At 40.3% G+C, this 15,759-nt stretch overlaps 1 protein-coding gene across 3 annotated transcripts in view; it reads left to right on the forward strand.

Moving 5' to 3' along the window:
* USP22 (ubiquitin specific peptidase 22) overlaps nucleotides 1–15,759 on the forward strand; it is a 105,337-nt gene that overhangs the window by 24,780 nt on the left and 64,798 nt on the right. For 2 of the 3 annotated variants that reach the window (XM_080981099.1, XM_080981098.1), the window contains exon 2: nucleotides 5,636–5,768. In XM_080981099.1, the coding sequence (XP_080837225.1) occupies nucleotides 5,636–5,768 (133 nt within the window). Of the gene's footprint in view, nucleotides 1–5,633; nucleotides 5,769–7,528; nucleotides 7,602–15,759 lie in introns of those variants that run through there. The other variant, XM_080981100.1, reaches the window with a different exon arrangement.

The following is a 15,759-nucleotide window of genomic DNA, read 5'->3' on the forward strand; positions in this document are numbered from 1 at the left end:
AGAAGTTTGGTTACATTTAGTGTTGAGAACCTAGACATGAAATGTATTTTCTTCATATGTCTTCTGTATTTTGGTACTTTTTTTTTAGTATAGCTTATTGCTGTAGAACTAAAATTCAACATGAAATGGGAAAGAGAGCTTCTAATCATCGCTAACGTAGAAAACTTTCAGATAAGCTCATAGGTCCATCAGTCTACTTTCACTATCTTCTCCATGCAGCAAAGACTTTGTCAGCTTCGTTCCTGTCAAGGAAAGTGTTGAGTTCTTCTAGTAGGATACACTGGAATCTTATATCCAGCTGTTCACTGTAGGATAATACCCTTAGGTTTTATGTGAATATTTTTTATTATTTAAGAGCCCAGCATTTTCTAACCCTTTAATTCACATTAGTGGTACTTCCTGTATTCTGTACTCTAAAAAATCAATAAAAATTTCTACACCAAATTCTAGTATAAATTAGCAATCAAAGTGAAGTCATCTTGCTGGAAATCTGAGATCTTTTCATGATATAAAGCTATGAAAAATAAACTTGGTTCCTTGCCCTCCCATTAGGTGGTATTCTCAGGAAGGCTGGTGAATTCTTCATTCAGATTCTGTAAATTTTCCTATACATTCACAGAATTGCAGAATCTGGGTAGACCTGAGTATGGCAAAGTGTATTGCGTAGTATTGCCTTTCTGTTATTTCTCCCCATTATTTCCCTGATATTCTTGTGTTTATGTTTATGTAAGAGTCCTAGTTGTGGAGATTATATACTGTAGTAGCATTACATACTGTACAACCTAAATCCCAGCAGGAAAAAATAAGCATAATGACAGGGCTATCAGAAGCCCTCATGACTTTCTTATTAGGTGTTTTATCTACTAGCCATTTACATTCCGATCCTCCTTTCAATTAATAGATTGTATTTGGAAAGTAGCTTTAAGTTTAGTAAGGTATGTTAAGTACTGTTGGAATTTTTAAAATTTATTTTTAATTATTTTTAATTATTGTGAATTTGCTTTGAGATGCTTCATAGGAAGTATTCATAAATGAAATAAATCATAATCATTCAAATTTTCAGGCTGCTATCCTAAGTACACTTATGAGTAAGTCCCATTCAGTCAGTGGGCTTATTTCCAAAAAGATATGCATAGGATTGCTTTGCATGTCATTTTGTTGTGGGTTAGATCACAGTTCAGTTGTGCCACTTCATAATATGGGCCAGAAGAACTCTGTTATTTGGTGAAAGTTTATTCCTTTGCCTGAGATCATCTTCTGAGGCCCTCCTCCATGTGCCCCCTCCTCAAGAGATTCGGATGGTGGCAACACAAGAATGGGCCTTCTCTGCAGTGGCTCCCCATCTGTGGAATGCTTTCCCCAGGGAAGTTTGCCTGGCACCTTCATTATACACCTTTAGGTGCCAGGCAAAAACGTTCCTTTTTAACCAGACCTTTGGTTGATCTGATTTACAATCCATGCCTCTTTAAAATGTTTTTTTTGGGGGGGGGATATTGGGTTATTGTTTTTATTTTTATTAGGTATTTTGTGGTTTTATATCTTGATTTTATTCTGTGAACCACCCTGAGACCTCCCCCCCCCCGGGTATAGGGAGGTATATAAATTCAAACAACAACAACAACAACAACTTTCTTCTCCCCAATTTCCCACTCCTTGAAGGAGCTTTGGTTAACCAGGGAAATTCACATGACACTTAAAGCGAGGTCTGATAAGCACTGGCTGCAATATTGTACCAGGGCATCTAGTTGGCATACAGTCATACCTCGGGTTAAATATGCTTCAGGTTGAGCATTTTCAAGTTACGCTCCGCTCAAAATGACATCATGCGCAGAAGTGGTGAATTGCGGCACGTGCAGACGTGGATTGCATTCGCTTCAGGATGTGAATGGGGCTCCGGAACAGATCCCGTTTGCATCCAGAGGTACCACTGTATTTAAATTTCCCGGACAATGTTTTTGAGCATATGCTACCCTCTTAGATCATGGTGGGGGAACTTCAGGCCCAGTGGCCAGATGCAGCCCTCCTAACTTCTGTTCAGCTCCTGAAACACTTCCCCAGGCTACACCCTCTTCCAAGGCTACGCTACCTCCTTCTGCTCTGCACCTTCCTCCACTGCTTTTGCCAGGCTGAGATGCTGCTGCTTCCTTGCCTGGATGGAGGGTGAAGAGATGTGGGTTGGTGTGTATAGAAACCTCTCACTTCCACAAGTCTGAAATTATCTCTGTTGTACAAAGGTAAGAATCACATTTGTTGCCCACTTACATATCTCACCCACCCACTTTTGCATCTGAGCCTGCCCATCCCTGGCATGTGGCCCTTGGAAAGTTGCCCATGAAGGGAGTGTGGCCCTCTCTTTGGAAAAGGTCCCCCACCCCTACTCTAGATGGTTAAACCAGTAAACAACATTGCTATTTGTCAACAGCTGGAAAAATTAAGATCTCAGTCCCAAGTGCTGTGTTACAGGCTTGCATAATTTCTTTAAACTTTAGTTTTGTGAGTTGCAATGCTGAATGTCATAAATAGCAGCCGTCTATATTTTTAACACTCCCAGCTAATGATTCATAAGCCACCTTGATGTTGCCATGTTCTATCTTTTCCCAAACTTCCTTGAGCTTTTGAAAAAGTCGTGATTTGAAAAAGAATTGCATCATTAGAACTGCACCTTGTTGTTAAGCCTGTTTACCCAGAAACCATTATCAGTAGGACTCCTAGCTTAAACGTGTTTAAGATTACAGAATACAGTTGACTTCAGTGTCTGTTTAGTAATAAATCATTGTAAGTCTTGCAGTATTTGGTATCAGAAGAGCTTTTTCTTTGATTAGAATAGGAACAGATTTGTTAGCGCTCTTTCGGGTGTTTGGTAACAAAACACACATGAAAGGGCTGCTGAGAACATGCTGCCTACTTGCCTCTTAGCTGCAGTCAGTGGTTGACTGAAGAACTACCTTCATGGGGTTGCAATCTCTGCATCTGTGTTAGGTCTTCTTGAAAGGATGCTGGCCTCACACCAGTCAGGGACAAAGTCAACACATGTATTGGCATTTAGGCGGCGGGGCTAGCATTCATTTGAACAGGAGTTCTTGCTTCGCTAGGTGTTATTCCTTCCCTCTCTTCTCCCCGGAATAATTTTGGCAGTTAAATACTTATCCAAGGCAGCTGACAGTTTGTCTAACCCAGCGTTCAAGCTGCTTTCTGACACATTGGTGCATATTGGCTCATAACTAACATTTGCCTAATTAAACAAGCTATGGCCTTTTAAAATGTGTGTGGGGAGTATTGTTTTTGTTTGTTACAAAGGTATATATTTTTGTGTTTTTCTTTTGCAAACCACCCAGTGATCCTCTGATGAAGGGCAGTATAGAAATTTGAACAAAAACATTTGTTTAGCACTTGCCTGCAAGCTTGAGAATTTGCTTTTTTATATATGTGAGGTCAGAATGGCTATTGCCTCTCTACTAATACGTTGGCTTCTTACTTGCCATTGACTAGTCTGCTGTGATGTCATAGAATGTTCTCAAACATTCTAATGTGAGTGGGCATTCTAATTCTTGGGCATTCTCAATATGGAAAGGGTCTATTGTCCTCTGAGAAATCTCAGCTTAGTGGCATTTCTTTAGAATATGCCCAACTTCTTCCTGCCTATACCTACCTAGCCCACCCTCCTTGGGAATTCCTTTTCCTGTCCTTATGCTTCTTACATGTTCTTTTTACTTTTGAAGACTGCCAGGAACAAAATGATGTCACTTTCTGCTAGTTATTTTTGAGTGCCTGTAACAAAGTAGGTTCTTTTCTGTTACCTCATTGTGTTGTGTACAATCAAATTAGAAACCAAATTGTCAAGAGTTGTTGACATAGTGCCTTTCATCAGAGAGATTGCTCATATTTTAGCCATTTGTACCCAAGAATTACAGCTCTGTATTGATGCATTATGAAATTTGCAACTTTTATGTAAATAAGTGTTGGAATTGTATCTATGTTTAAAAATAACCATCTATGGGTGGTTTTGGGTTTGTAAGAGGATCGGTTTTCCATTTAAAAAATATTGATGCTTTTTCATAATACAATACAATAAAAAACAAATTAATCTAAATGAAAAAGAAAGGGGAGGGAAGAAAAAGAAAAGGCAAAGTGCTCTCTGAAAGGTAGATCTTAACCCTTGTCTCACACAGAAAGGGGTGAACTCTCCCAGCTCACCCAGGCACTTCCCTTTCTTCTCCCAGCCTCCTACCCTGGGAGCTGTTGTAAGTGGATCTGTTTTCACCTCTCAGCTTGGATGCGATGCTTAAATCAAAGTTGGACTTACAAGTGTTTTATCCAGCTAAGTTCTTCTCTGGGTAGACTCATTGGAATTAACAGACATTACTAACTTAGGTCCATTAGTTTAAATAAGTCTGCATTGAACAGAACTTGGTTGGCTGCAATGGTTAAATGGTTTTGGTTTTTTAATGGAGTGCTTAAATGGTTAACCTCCCACCTGAATTTAATACCTAACCATTTCCTAAAGTCTGTGTGTCTAGACCAGCATGCAATTTTAAATTGGTACTTTCTGACTTCTGTACAAATCTTGGCAAATGGAATGGGGACAAAAGGGTTTTTGGTAGACATAGAATAATAAGTACAAACAAAACAAAGCCCAGTTCCCAATATTTTAACGTATCCGGAAAGTAAAACTCAGGGGAAAGAGATGCAGATTGGAACTCTCACACTTCTCTGGGGCAAAGTAAACTGACTGTGACACAGCTGAGGAGACTAATCCTGAATTGAGTGCTGGGATCAAAAGAAACAGAAAACATGTCTAACCTCCACTGCAGTGATTTTTCTGTATGTACCCCTTTCTTTTCTCAGTAGGAATGAATGGTCATCATCCATGAATGGACTAAAATAAAAAGGATACTTGGGGATGGAGTTGCAGTGGGGGTTAAAACAAATCAACATCCCTGGCAGCAGGTGGCCAGGCCTTCGCTGGCAAACTATGTGTGTAATATATGTTTGTTGTGCACGTGAATACATCCTTCGTCCCCATCATACATATAAGAGACATTTTGCTAGTCTAAAATATGTTGTGGTACTGCACAGTGGTGGGAACTCTCTCCTTATATTATCAAAAAAAGTCTTTCCTGTCTTTTCTCACATCTTTATAATAAGAGTTCAGTGCATCAGAGAGTATTTCTCCAGCAACTTTAGCTGCATAAATAAACAAATAAGCAAGTTATTCATCTGATGAGTTTTATCTGCTTAGCTATCCATTTTAGCAGTTTGCGAATCTTAATTGACTAAAGACATCTGATTGGGTAGCAGAAGGTTAACAGGATGTTGCACCACTTTCTAATAATCTCTAGCTGTTCTGATAGGTATTGTTTTGGATTGTATCTGTGCCATAATAAATGGGGATGGACCAACAGAGATATGGGTTTATAAAAGTGTTTCATTAGTGGAAAAACATGCATAATTGCTGTCTGCATATCCCTTTTGGATGGAGAATTCAGTTCTAGCTATCAGTCTGGCTCATTTTAATACTGGAAAGTAGAAATAAATGTCACACATATGTTAGTACTTACAAACCTAATCAGAGGGTGGATGAACTTACACAATAAAGTATTTGCTATTTGTAATGAATATCATCTTTGTATTTCAGGCAAAGTCGTGCATCTGTCATATGTGTGGTGCCCATCTGAACAGACTTCATTCTTGCCTGTACTGTGTTTTCTTTGGCTGTTTTACAAAGAAACACATCCACGAGCACGCAAAGGCAAAGCGACACAACTTAGGTAAGCAATCTTTTTAGACTCCTGCAATAGCATTGCTTGTTTACTAATGCATGATTTTTACAATGTGGAAAATACTACATTTAGATCAGAACCCAGACAACTTGACTCTTCCGGTTATAGAGGATATTTCATATAGAGGTTTTTCTGGCTGATATGACTGGCACCTCTGTCGAAGCCCTAGCCAACCTCTGGAACACCCGAATGGCTTGGGCTATTGACACAATCCCCCCTGAGCACCCGCTCCCACTTCATGGAGCCCGTTTGGCCCCCTGGTATACTCCAGAGCTTAGGGCTGGGAGACAGATTGAACGCAAGTGGAAGAAAGATCCGAATGAATGCAACTGAACTCTGGTAAGTGCTCTTTATCGAGCCTACCTAGTGGCAGTGAAGGCCGCAAAGAAGGCATACTTTGCTGTCTCTACTGCATCTTTATTATGTAGTCTGGCAGAGCTTTTCTGGGTTGTAGGGAGCCTTTTACAGGCTGGCCCAAAGGAGGTGGTAGAACCAACTGTATCTCGCTGTGACTTGTTTGCAAAGCATTTTGAGGATAAAATCGCTTGCATCCCACCAAGAACTTGAGGATGTGGACAAGGTGCTTGGATCAGTCAGGGCGACCACTTGTGCTGTAGATCCTTTCCACTCTTGGCTGATAAAAACCAGCATGGACGGAACAGTTGGCTGGACCAGAGAGGTGATCAATGCCTCTTTTCAAGAGGGGGTGATCCCTGCCTGTTTAAAAGAGGCAGTGGTAAAACCACTCGTTAAGAAACCTTCCCTGGATTTGGAAAACCTAACTAACTACCAGCCAGTTGCTAATCTCCCTTTCTTGAGCAAAGTTCTGGAGTGAGTGGTTGCAGACCAGATCCAGGCGCTTTTGGAAGAAATAGATTTTCTGGATCTGTTTCAGCAGGGGTTTAGGCCCAGTTTTGGCACAGAAACGTCTTTGGTCGCTCTGTATGATGACCCCTGCCTAGAGAGAGACAAGGAAATGTGTCCCTGTTAATTCTTCTTGACCTCTCAGCGGCTTTCGATACCCTCGACTACGGTATTCTGCTGGAGTGACTGTCCGAACTAGGGGTGGGTGGCACCACTTTGCAGTGGTTCCAATCCTACTTGGATGGTCATTTCCAGAGGGGTGTTGCTTAGGGAATGCTTAACAACAACAACCCCCCACTCATTTTTTCTGGTAATTTGCAGTCTGAAGTTACCCTATAATTATGGCCTTGATTAATTGAGACTAGGTAGCTAAAAATAAATAGGTCAAACACACACACACAGAGAGAGAGAGAGAGAGAGAGAGAGAGAGAGAGAGAGAGAAAATAACTAACTACTTTCTAGTTAGTGGAAAGGAGAGTGGTATTTATGTTTTCCATTTTATTATGATTCAAAGCTCATTTGTAATCATGAAAGATGTTGGTGTACCTGAGTGTTACAGTTACAAAGCTGATCTCTTGATTTTAACAGAAAATGCCAGACACTTAATTCGATTGCATCTTGATATCTTTTAAATTTTAGAATTTCCTGCCTAAAATCAAATGGTCTTTGGTGGTTTATCCTGGAAAACCTTCATTTTTAAAATGCTTAAATCCCTTTTATTTATAAAGAAGTAAACATGTTCTCAGTTCACCTAGCAGGACTTCCAGTTAGGCCTGCATTAATGTATGAGCTCTGTATTTGTGACTTGGATAGACAACCTCCTTGAAGGTGTTTTTGAGTGTTTTTAAAAATGAATTTTGATTGTCATGTATTTACTTCGTTAGTTAAAAACTTTTCATCTACTGCCTCACCTTCCCAGACTTGTCAGATGCTCAGCGTGGTAGGAGTCAGCAAACAGTATGTCATATTATCTTATCAATGTCTATGCAAATGCCCTATTATTTAAATAAATTATATATAGTACTTCTTACTCTTACTATACCTCTTGAAAAGGCTTAGCTGAAACCAGAAAGCTTGAATTACCTGTTCACTTAATTATCAATGCATAAAGTCAGACATTTTGCCCACATTTTGTGCATGGTTGCATGCATGCCTTATCCTTTCTAAAGTACATTAGTTTTCAAACTTTTGATACTAAAGGAACTCCTAGTGATCCAGGCACCAACTGAGATATTCTCAAGGACAAATTACAGTATCCAAATTAGCTGGGACCAATTGCTTGGTTGCAGTCCTCTGTCTTGAGACCCCTAAGAGCTACTGCCAGTTAGAGAATACAGGAAAATATTGGGAAAGGACCATAGCTCAGCAGTAGAGGATTTGCTTTGCATGCAGAAGGTCCTTGGTTCAGTTCCTGGCTTCTCCAGGGAGTATTGGGAGAGGCCCTGTCAGAAACCCTGAAGAGCTGCTACCAGCCAGTACTGAACTAGATGGACTTAAGGGTCTGACTTGGTATAAGGCAGCTTCTTACATTCTACATACTGGTCTAGAAAGAGCATGATCAGATCCAGTATAACGGGAGCTTCACATATATCAAATGCAGTCAACTTGTAGTGGCTTGGAAAATAGCATGTGAGCTGTCACAATGAAACCATAATAGGAGGACCAGAATTCTTAAAGGTTATGTGTGTGTTTCTTTTCACCAGCTAAGGAGTTTTTTCAGTTGCAGGAATTAGGAGCAGGCAGACCAGAGTGCACCTGCCTGTTTTGGGAATGCTCGGGGAAGGGGTTCCCAGTGTTGCTTCATGATTCTTATTGTTTACAGCGCTGCTGTTACCTTAAATGGGATCTTGCAGGCCCATTGGCCAGTGGCTCACCACCTTGACCTATACTCTGAGGGTAACGTGGGTTTCAGTATGAGAAAAATGAGGCTATTGCACAATCAGAGAAATCTTACTTGAATAAGTTTAAGTTCATTTTAAATTAGCATAAATTTACATATCATTAACATAAGTTTTGAAGAAAGGAAGCATACTTTTTAAAAAGATATTGTATATCACAGCAGGCATACATCTTGGAAAAGGCATTCCTTGTGTGAGAGTGAGGGGTGAGAGCCTCTTAAGATGGTCCTTGCCACCTACAGGTTTTTTTTAAAGAAATACTTTTTAAAAATGTAATGATTATTATTTAGTTGCTTGACAAATTGGTGGTGCCAACATACAGCAGCAAAGTGTGGGGATGCTTAGATCTGCAACCAAGTAGAATAAGAGTGACATACCTGTAACGTTTTGGGAGCAGAGGATTATTGGAGGTAAAGGAAGCTATCCAATGGGAACTGGCCATTAGCTTAAGAAAAACCTTAAGAAAAATGGGAGAGAATGAGAGATAAAGTGTGTGGTCTAATTAACTGCTACAATTAATTGCCTGGGATCTACCGTATATGGTAGTAATATGGTTTAAATCTTTTATGCTTAAATTTAGAGTGCATATAAGTCTTAAAACTTACTCTAAAAATTCCTTCTGGCCAAGGTTACGAGTGGGGAAACTCTTTTAATGTGTGCTAGCCCTGAAATGTCAGATGAAAATATTCTTAACAGCAGTGCCTGAAACAGCACCGTTGGAATGCCATTTGATCACCCCCCAAAAAACATGTTACATGCATACACATCTCAAAATGAACTGAAATTATTTTTGAAGCACTTAGTGATTTTGCTGAGCTTACATCAGTCTCCATGGAGACGAGCAGAACTTGAAGCTCCAGATAACAAATTGTGAAGCTTTAGCAGAAGCAGCTACATATATGCTGCAGAATGATGTATTTGCATGTACTAGGGGTGAAATCCACCCACAGTGTGTAACCCCTGAGCTTGAGGACAAGTTTCCCTTCTCATTCAGTATTATGCATCTCACTACTTTTCTCCAAAACGGAGATATAGTTAGAACACTCTAACACCTTGATTTCCATGGCCTTTAAAAGCAACCTAAATTTGTCCTGTGTGTATAAGTCAGTATGGAGGTGCATATAGGAAGAACTGTGCCAAAGCATCTGTTACTGTTCCTCCTGGGCAGAAAGAACTTGGAGCCGTTTGCTGGTACATATGCTTTGTGGGAGGTGAGTTGGTGGGTGGAGCTAGTCCACCCCCAAGCCCTTGATCAGTTCAAAATATGACTCTTGATTGAAAAAAGAATGCAAGTTGCTGACAAGGTAATTATAGGCTTCTGTATTCTACAGTGAGACCCCAGCCTGTGGCAGTCCTCTTCTTTGTGAGTCTCATTTTGTAGCCCTTGGCATGCAGGACCACACTGCTATATTAATTCCTTGGATTTTCAAAGGCATAGCAGATAGACGCAAGATCTTTGTTTTCTGAGAAGGAATGCATGTTTGATAGGACTGAAAAGATGGTCTCCACTCCAGCCATCTGCTACTTCTTCAGTGGTGGTGGACAACTCGAGTGCTCCTTGAGCCGGGTTTACTCTGTACCGGATTTGCTATGCAGAAAATATCATAAATTAGGATCAAATTCGAGTATGGAATCCTCATGCTTTGCATGCAGAAGGTCTCTAATTCAGTCCCTGCTATCTCCAGAATAGCAAGTGGCGTGAGAGGCTTCTCTCCAAGACCCTGGAGAACTGCTTTGCTAGGTTGAGAAACAGTCTGACCTAGAATAGCTTTCGACTCAAGAGTTAGAAACAATAGAAGTGGCTCCTGTTAGTTTCAGCTCCATAGTAATTGTCCTATGAACTGCCCATAATGGCTAAATGGGATAAGAGACAACAAAAACTAATAACAGGGTATTTTACTTTGAATGTAGTCAAGGTGAATTAGTCATTAAAAATAACCAACTGAGATGAAATTCTGCAGGAGGTTCATGTTTTCTTTCTCTTCCTTTTTCTCTACATAGACTGCAAAGTGCCACAAGACCCATATAAGAGCTGCTGCCAAGATGCATGTTGTTTTTGTAAATACAGTGATTTGTGCATCTGTGCTTAATTTCTGAGCCATAGTTAGATCAATTCTATTGTATGGGAGGGTGAAAGTGGATATTCCAGTGTAGTTAACATACACATTTGTAAATAAGCAAATAATGAGTTTCTGGGTGCATCTGGAACCATAGATGGCTGAGAGAAGCAGAAATCGTAAATTAGTTCAACTTTTTTGGGGGGGGGGGTACTATGTTACATTTTCCAGAGGAAATGAAAGTCTGCAGCAATCAGTATTATGGACAAGGCAGTATTGTGATCTTTAAACACCTCCAGTTTCTTTCTGTGGAGATTGACACCGCAGACCTCTTCTTTTTCAAATACCTTTTAATCAGGTTTGTATTGCTTACTTGGAAAGAGTTGGTTCTGATGTAGGTGACCCTCCCCCCAAAGAAGTGCACTGACTTCAAGGAATTTGAAGCACTTTAGGCATCCATTTGTTAACCTGTGGACTCTTGATCACAAAGGAATGCCTTTCTCCAGGTCCCTTGGTAGCTACCTGTCTGATCCCAGAAGACCGGTCACAGATACGTTTCTTATGTACCTCTTTGCCTCTGCATGCCTGGTAGGACTTAGTCACTTGCCATCTTTCACAGGATGGCTTTAAATCTTTCTGTTCAGACTGATGAATTGTTGCTGCTGTTTCTGATTCATTCTTGGTGGAGCAACTGCTGGGGTGGTTATAAATGGTTAGGTACATTTTTCTGGGGGAGGGACCATGGCAGACGGAAGGTTTTTTGTTGGCTCCCAATGGAGATAGCAGCATGGTGTTTGATGATAGCCAGATACAAGTTTTGCTGCCAGCTTTCACTTCCACAAAGAAGTTGAAATGAAGGGAATGCCCCTCTTGTTTGCTTGAAAATTTGCTCTTCGCACTTTAGAGAGACTGTTGGAGGATTGTTTTCCTGTCCTGTGGGTTCAGTGCCTAGAAGCCACCATCTTACCCAAACCACCCTGCAGCCCTAATATGGGCACTGCGACTGCAAATGCCTCGCTTTCTTAATCATCTTTGGAACAGGATAACTTACAACCTAAAAGAGTTTCTGCGTCTGTTAGTGAGAATCGCCACCTGGTGAGTTAACTGCCTTCCATAATAAAAGAAGGAGAAGGAAAGAAAGCTACTGCTTATGGCATTGAGTAAAAGTGACAAAAAGCTGGATTTATGGTGTGAAATGAGAAAGTTTAAATGGACAAGGGGAATCTCTGTGAAGCTTTAAGTGGATTATTTTTCATTTTCATTTTTTATTTGAAGAAAGTGTGTTTAAGAAATTGAAAGTTAGTTTGCCAACTGACACTATATCCATGGAAATGGAATTAACCTTGTGATGCTGCTGAAGTAATGGGAGCCATTAAGGGACAGAAGTCCTAATAACTTCAGTGAAGCAGGAAAATAGCCTCCCCATTCAGAATAAGAAAAAAATAAGAAAAAAAGGCAGAAGGGGGGTAAAGAGGTAGAAAATAGTGATCTTCAGGGTCCTTGCTTACTGTGGATGTTCTTAAGCAGATGATGACAGAGCAAACAATGTCTCTCAATGAAACAATATAGGCTTGGGGGGGAATAGGTAAAAAATTGACAAGACTAAAAGAACAGTCAATGAAGTGAGGAATGAAATTAAACCAGAGATGAATGAAATGGAAAATGGAATCAGATATGACATAGAGGCTTTAGATGACAAGGAACTGGCAGGACTGAGAGCTGAAACTATGGCAAAACTAGAAGGGACAACTGATGAAATTGAAGAACCCACTATGCATAACTATGAAGTTATGGATGGAGAAAGATCTGGATAATCTGACATTGATGGAATTGAGAGAGAGAAAGAGTTCCATGTACAATTTAGAGTAATCCCAGAGGATAAAGCTATTAAATCTCGGGCAGGGGGGGGGATTTCAGAAAAAGAATGGAAGGACCACAAACGGAACAGTCATTCATAGATAACACGGGGAAAGCATGGCAGATATAACAGGAGATGGGAATTGAAGATACAGAACTGGGTGTGAACCAATGGATACAAAAGAATTATGGAATATTATCTCAACATTTGATCACAGTGGAGAGACTCTTATATGTGCCAAGAGGGAAACATTTACCATTTAATATGGAGGCATGGTTTCTGAAATTGTTGGAGGCAAAGTTGATACTTCTAATTAGAGAAAAACTATTGCTGACATTGAATATGGAACCCCTTTTGGATTTTTTGTCCGAAAAGGAAAATGGACACAAATATGAACCAACCCGGACCCTGTGGTCATCTGAGGCCCTTCCTTGGGCGCCTTCCCCACGAAAGGTCTGGAGGGTGGCAATGTGGGAACGGACCTTACATGCAGTGAAATGCTTTCCTCGAGGAGGCCTGCATGACACCTTCATTACATATCTTTAGGCACCAGACAAAAATGTTACTCTTCAACCAGGCATGTGGCAGATTCTAGGGCTTTTTAAATGTGTGTGTGAGAGAGGGAAGTTAATGGTTCGTTTTGTTTTTGTTTTGTTATGCATTTTGTGTTTTCATTTTGTATTTTTATGTTGTGAAGGGCAGTATACAGTTGGTTGATAGATAGATAGATGAACTCTTCTGCCAGAATGCAAGACAGTTAAGGCAGTTTTCAACAGCAGAATCCTGAATCCTGAGGAAACTTCATTCCTATTTCAGATCCACTATCTGTGACTGTGTTTGACACCAAATGGTTAGATGTCCTACCACAGTAGCACTTTGCTCTGTTGAAAAGCCAATGTGGTTTAGTGACTGGATGTGGCAAATCCAGGTTCAAATCCCTGTCCAACTATGAAACATCCTAGCAAGGGCACAGCCAGGATTTTTGCTGGAGGGATGGAGCCAAAGTTGTTGAGCTTTTTTTAGTAAAAACACCCCATATATAGAAAATTGTGGGGGCCATCCTATAATGGAGTACTTACAATAAGGGGGAAACAAAACTCAGTTCCTAGAGGGAAGGATAAAGTTCAAATGCTTGCCCTCTTTGTAAGAGAGTAGAACAGAATATACAGAAGAACATAAAGTAGAAAAGAACCAATATGTGCTTGTTTGGGGATCACACCCATAACGTACAGGGTCTTTTCTGCTGTGTCCTTGGCTTCTATATATCCCACTACAGGAGCTTATATTACATTGTCTATAGAATGTGCTCACCTAAGCCTTGCAAAAATCTGTCTTGCAGGAGGCACTATAGTCATTTTGAAAATCTGGACCCCTACCGCTTATTTGGGGACACGGGTGGTGCTGTGGGTTAAACCACAGAGCCTAGGGCTTGCCGACCAGAAGGTCAGCGGTTTGAATCCCCGCGACGGGGTGAGCTCCCGTTGCTCGGTCCCTGCTCCTGCCAAACTAGCAGTTCAAAAGCACACAGTGCAAGTAGCTAAATAGGTACTGCTCCAGCAGGAAGGTAAATGGCATTTGCATGCGCTGCTCTGGTTTGCCAGAAGTGGCTTAGTCATGCTGGCCACATGACCCGGAAGCTGCACGCCGGCTCCTTCAGCCAATAAAGCGAGATGAGCGCCACAACCCCAGAGTCATCCACAACTGGACCTAACGGTCAGGGATCCCTTTACCTTTTACCCCTCATTTGAAAAAAAAAAAGTTGGACATTACAGTGCACATTGTTATAGAAGTGGGGCAGCCAACCAAAATATTGGCTGTTATTTCTGAGAGAGGAGCTGAGGCATGAGGAAATTCATGTTGCTAGTCTCGGCCAATAAGTGACTGGGATAATAGCTGCAGGTACAGTGATGTGTGAGAGCAGATGAGAGGGAATGTGCAGGTGCAGTTTGTTAGTGATTGACTTTGCAATGTGTATCATGAGCCTCAAAGTTATACGGGAAAGGGTATTTTGAGATGCCATCTCACTGATTGCTTCCAGGGAATCTGTTAGCAAAGCTGTCTTGTCACATGTACTGCTAATGAAAAAGGTTTCTAAGGCTTGATGAAGGCTTTGGCCTTGTAGTCCCTAAACGTACTTGGGTAAAATCTTCTTGCAAAATTGGTGTCAATTCAGAGATACTGAGTACTAAATAGGTCTTAATGGAAGAAGTTAAAGTAATTGCAAGCTAAAAAACAGCCTTTGTTCCACCTTTCCATCTTGTTTTGTTCCAACTTGTTTTGAAAATTCTTCATGAGGCAGGATTATAATAAAATGAGAGCCATAAATATCCAATTTTTTCTTCAAATCTCCACATACTGCATATAACATACTGGAGGACTTTGTAATAATTGACTTCTGTTTTTAAATTTAAACTAATTGCAGAGGTTTCCTTGATTTAATATAAAGTTGTAGTATATAATATATATAAAGGGCTATGATAATTCACTTGAAAATATCTGACTATTTTAAAATATAACATTCAGATATCACTTTATGAGGCTCCTAACACCCACCCACCCTATTGCTATGGCAACAGTTAATTTGTATGTAACTGTTATATAAGCAAGTACCATATTCTATGCAACAGTTAAAATTGGCATTTTATTTTTTAAATCTACACTGATAATAAGCAAGAATGGTAGGAATAGGAACCTTAGTTTGTAGGTTAGTTACTATAGTCATCTTTTAAGATTAAGATACATAATATCCCTAACTTACTTTGGTTAGGCTTATAATGATTACTGATGTTGAGAAGTAACAGCAATGCACACTTGGAATGCCTGTAGTGGTACTTCTTTCAATGGTCTATTTTAAAGATAAAATTTATGAAAGGTATCTGGCCATGGTTAAAACACAGTGTATTGGCTTTGTTGGAAGAACAGCTTCTCTCAAAACGTGCTTTGGGAAATCTAATTTAAGATATTTTCAGATACTGCTCTGAACCTTCGCATACATTAAGTCCTTCAGAATTCAGGGCTGCTATACCTGAAGATTTGAAATAGGATATTTGTGATTCACATTCTATTTCAAAACAAAATGAGAAAAAAGGAGGTTATAATAGCTTGGACTTGTATCTTGAGGTTCATTTAGCTCTTGTTACATGCAGGCATTGCATTCAAGTCAACCTGGTTTCTTCTGATGGAGGAGGCTCACTGTACCTCTGGCATGTGTGAATTAGATACAGTGGTACCTCGGTTTACGAACTTAATCCGTTCCGGAAGTCTGCTCTTAAACCAAAGCCGTTCTTAAAGTGAGGCGTGCT

The sequence above is a fragment of the Podarcis pityusensis genome (genome assembly GCF_964106645.2).
Source record: "Podarcis pityusensis genome assembly, chromosome: 14".
NCBI lineage: Eukaryota > Metazoa > Chordata > Lepidosauria > Squamata > Lacertidae > Podarcis > Podarcis pityusensis.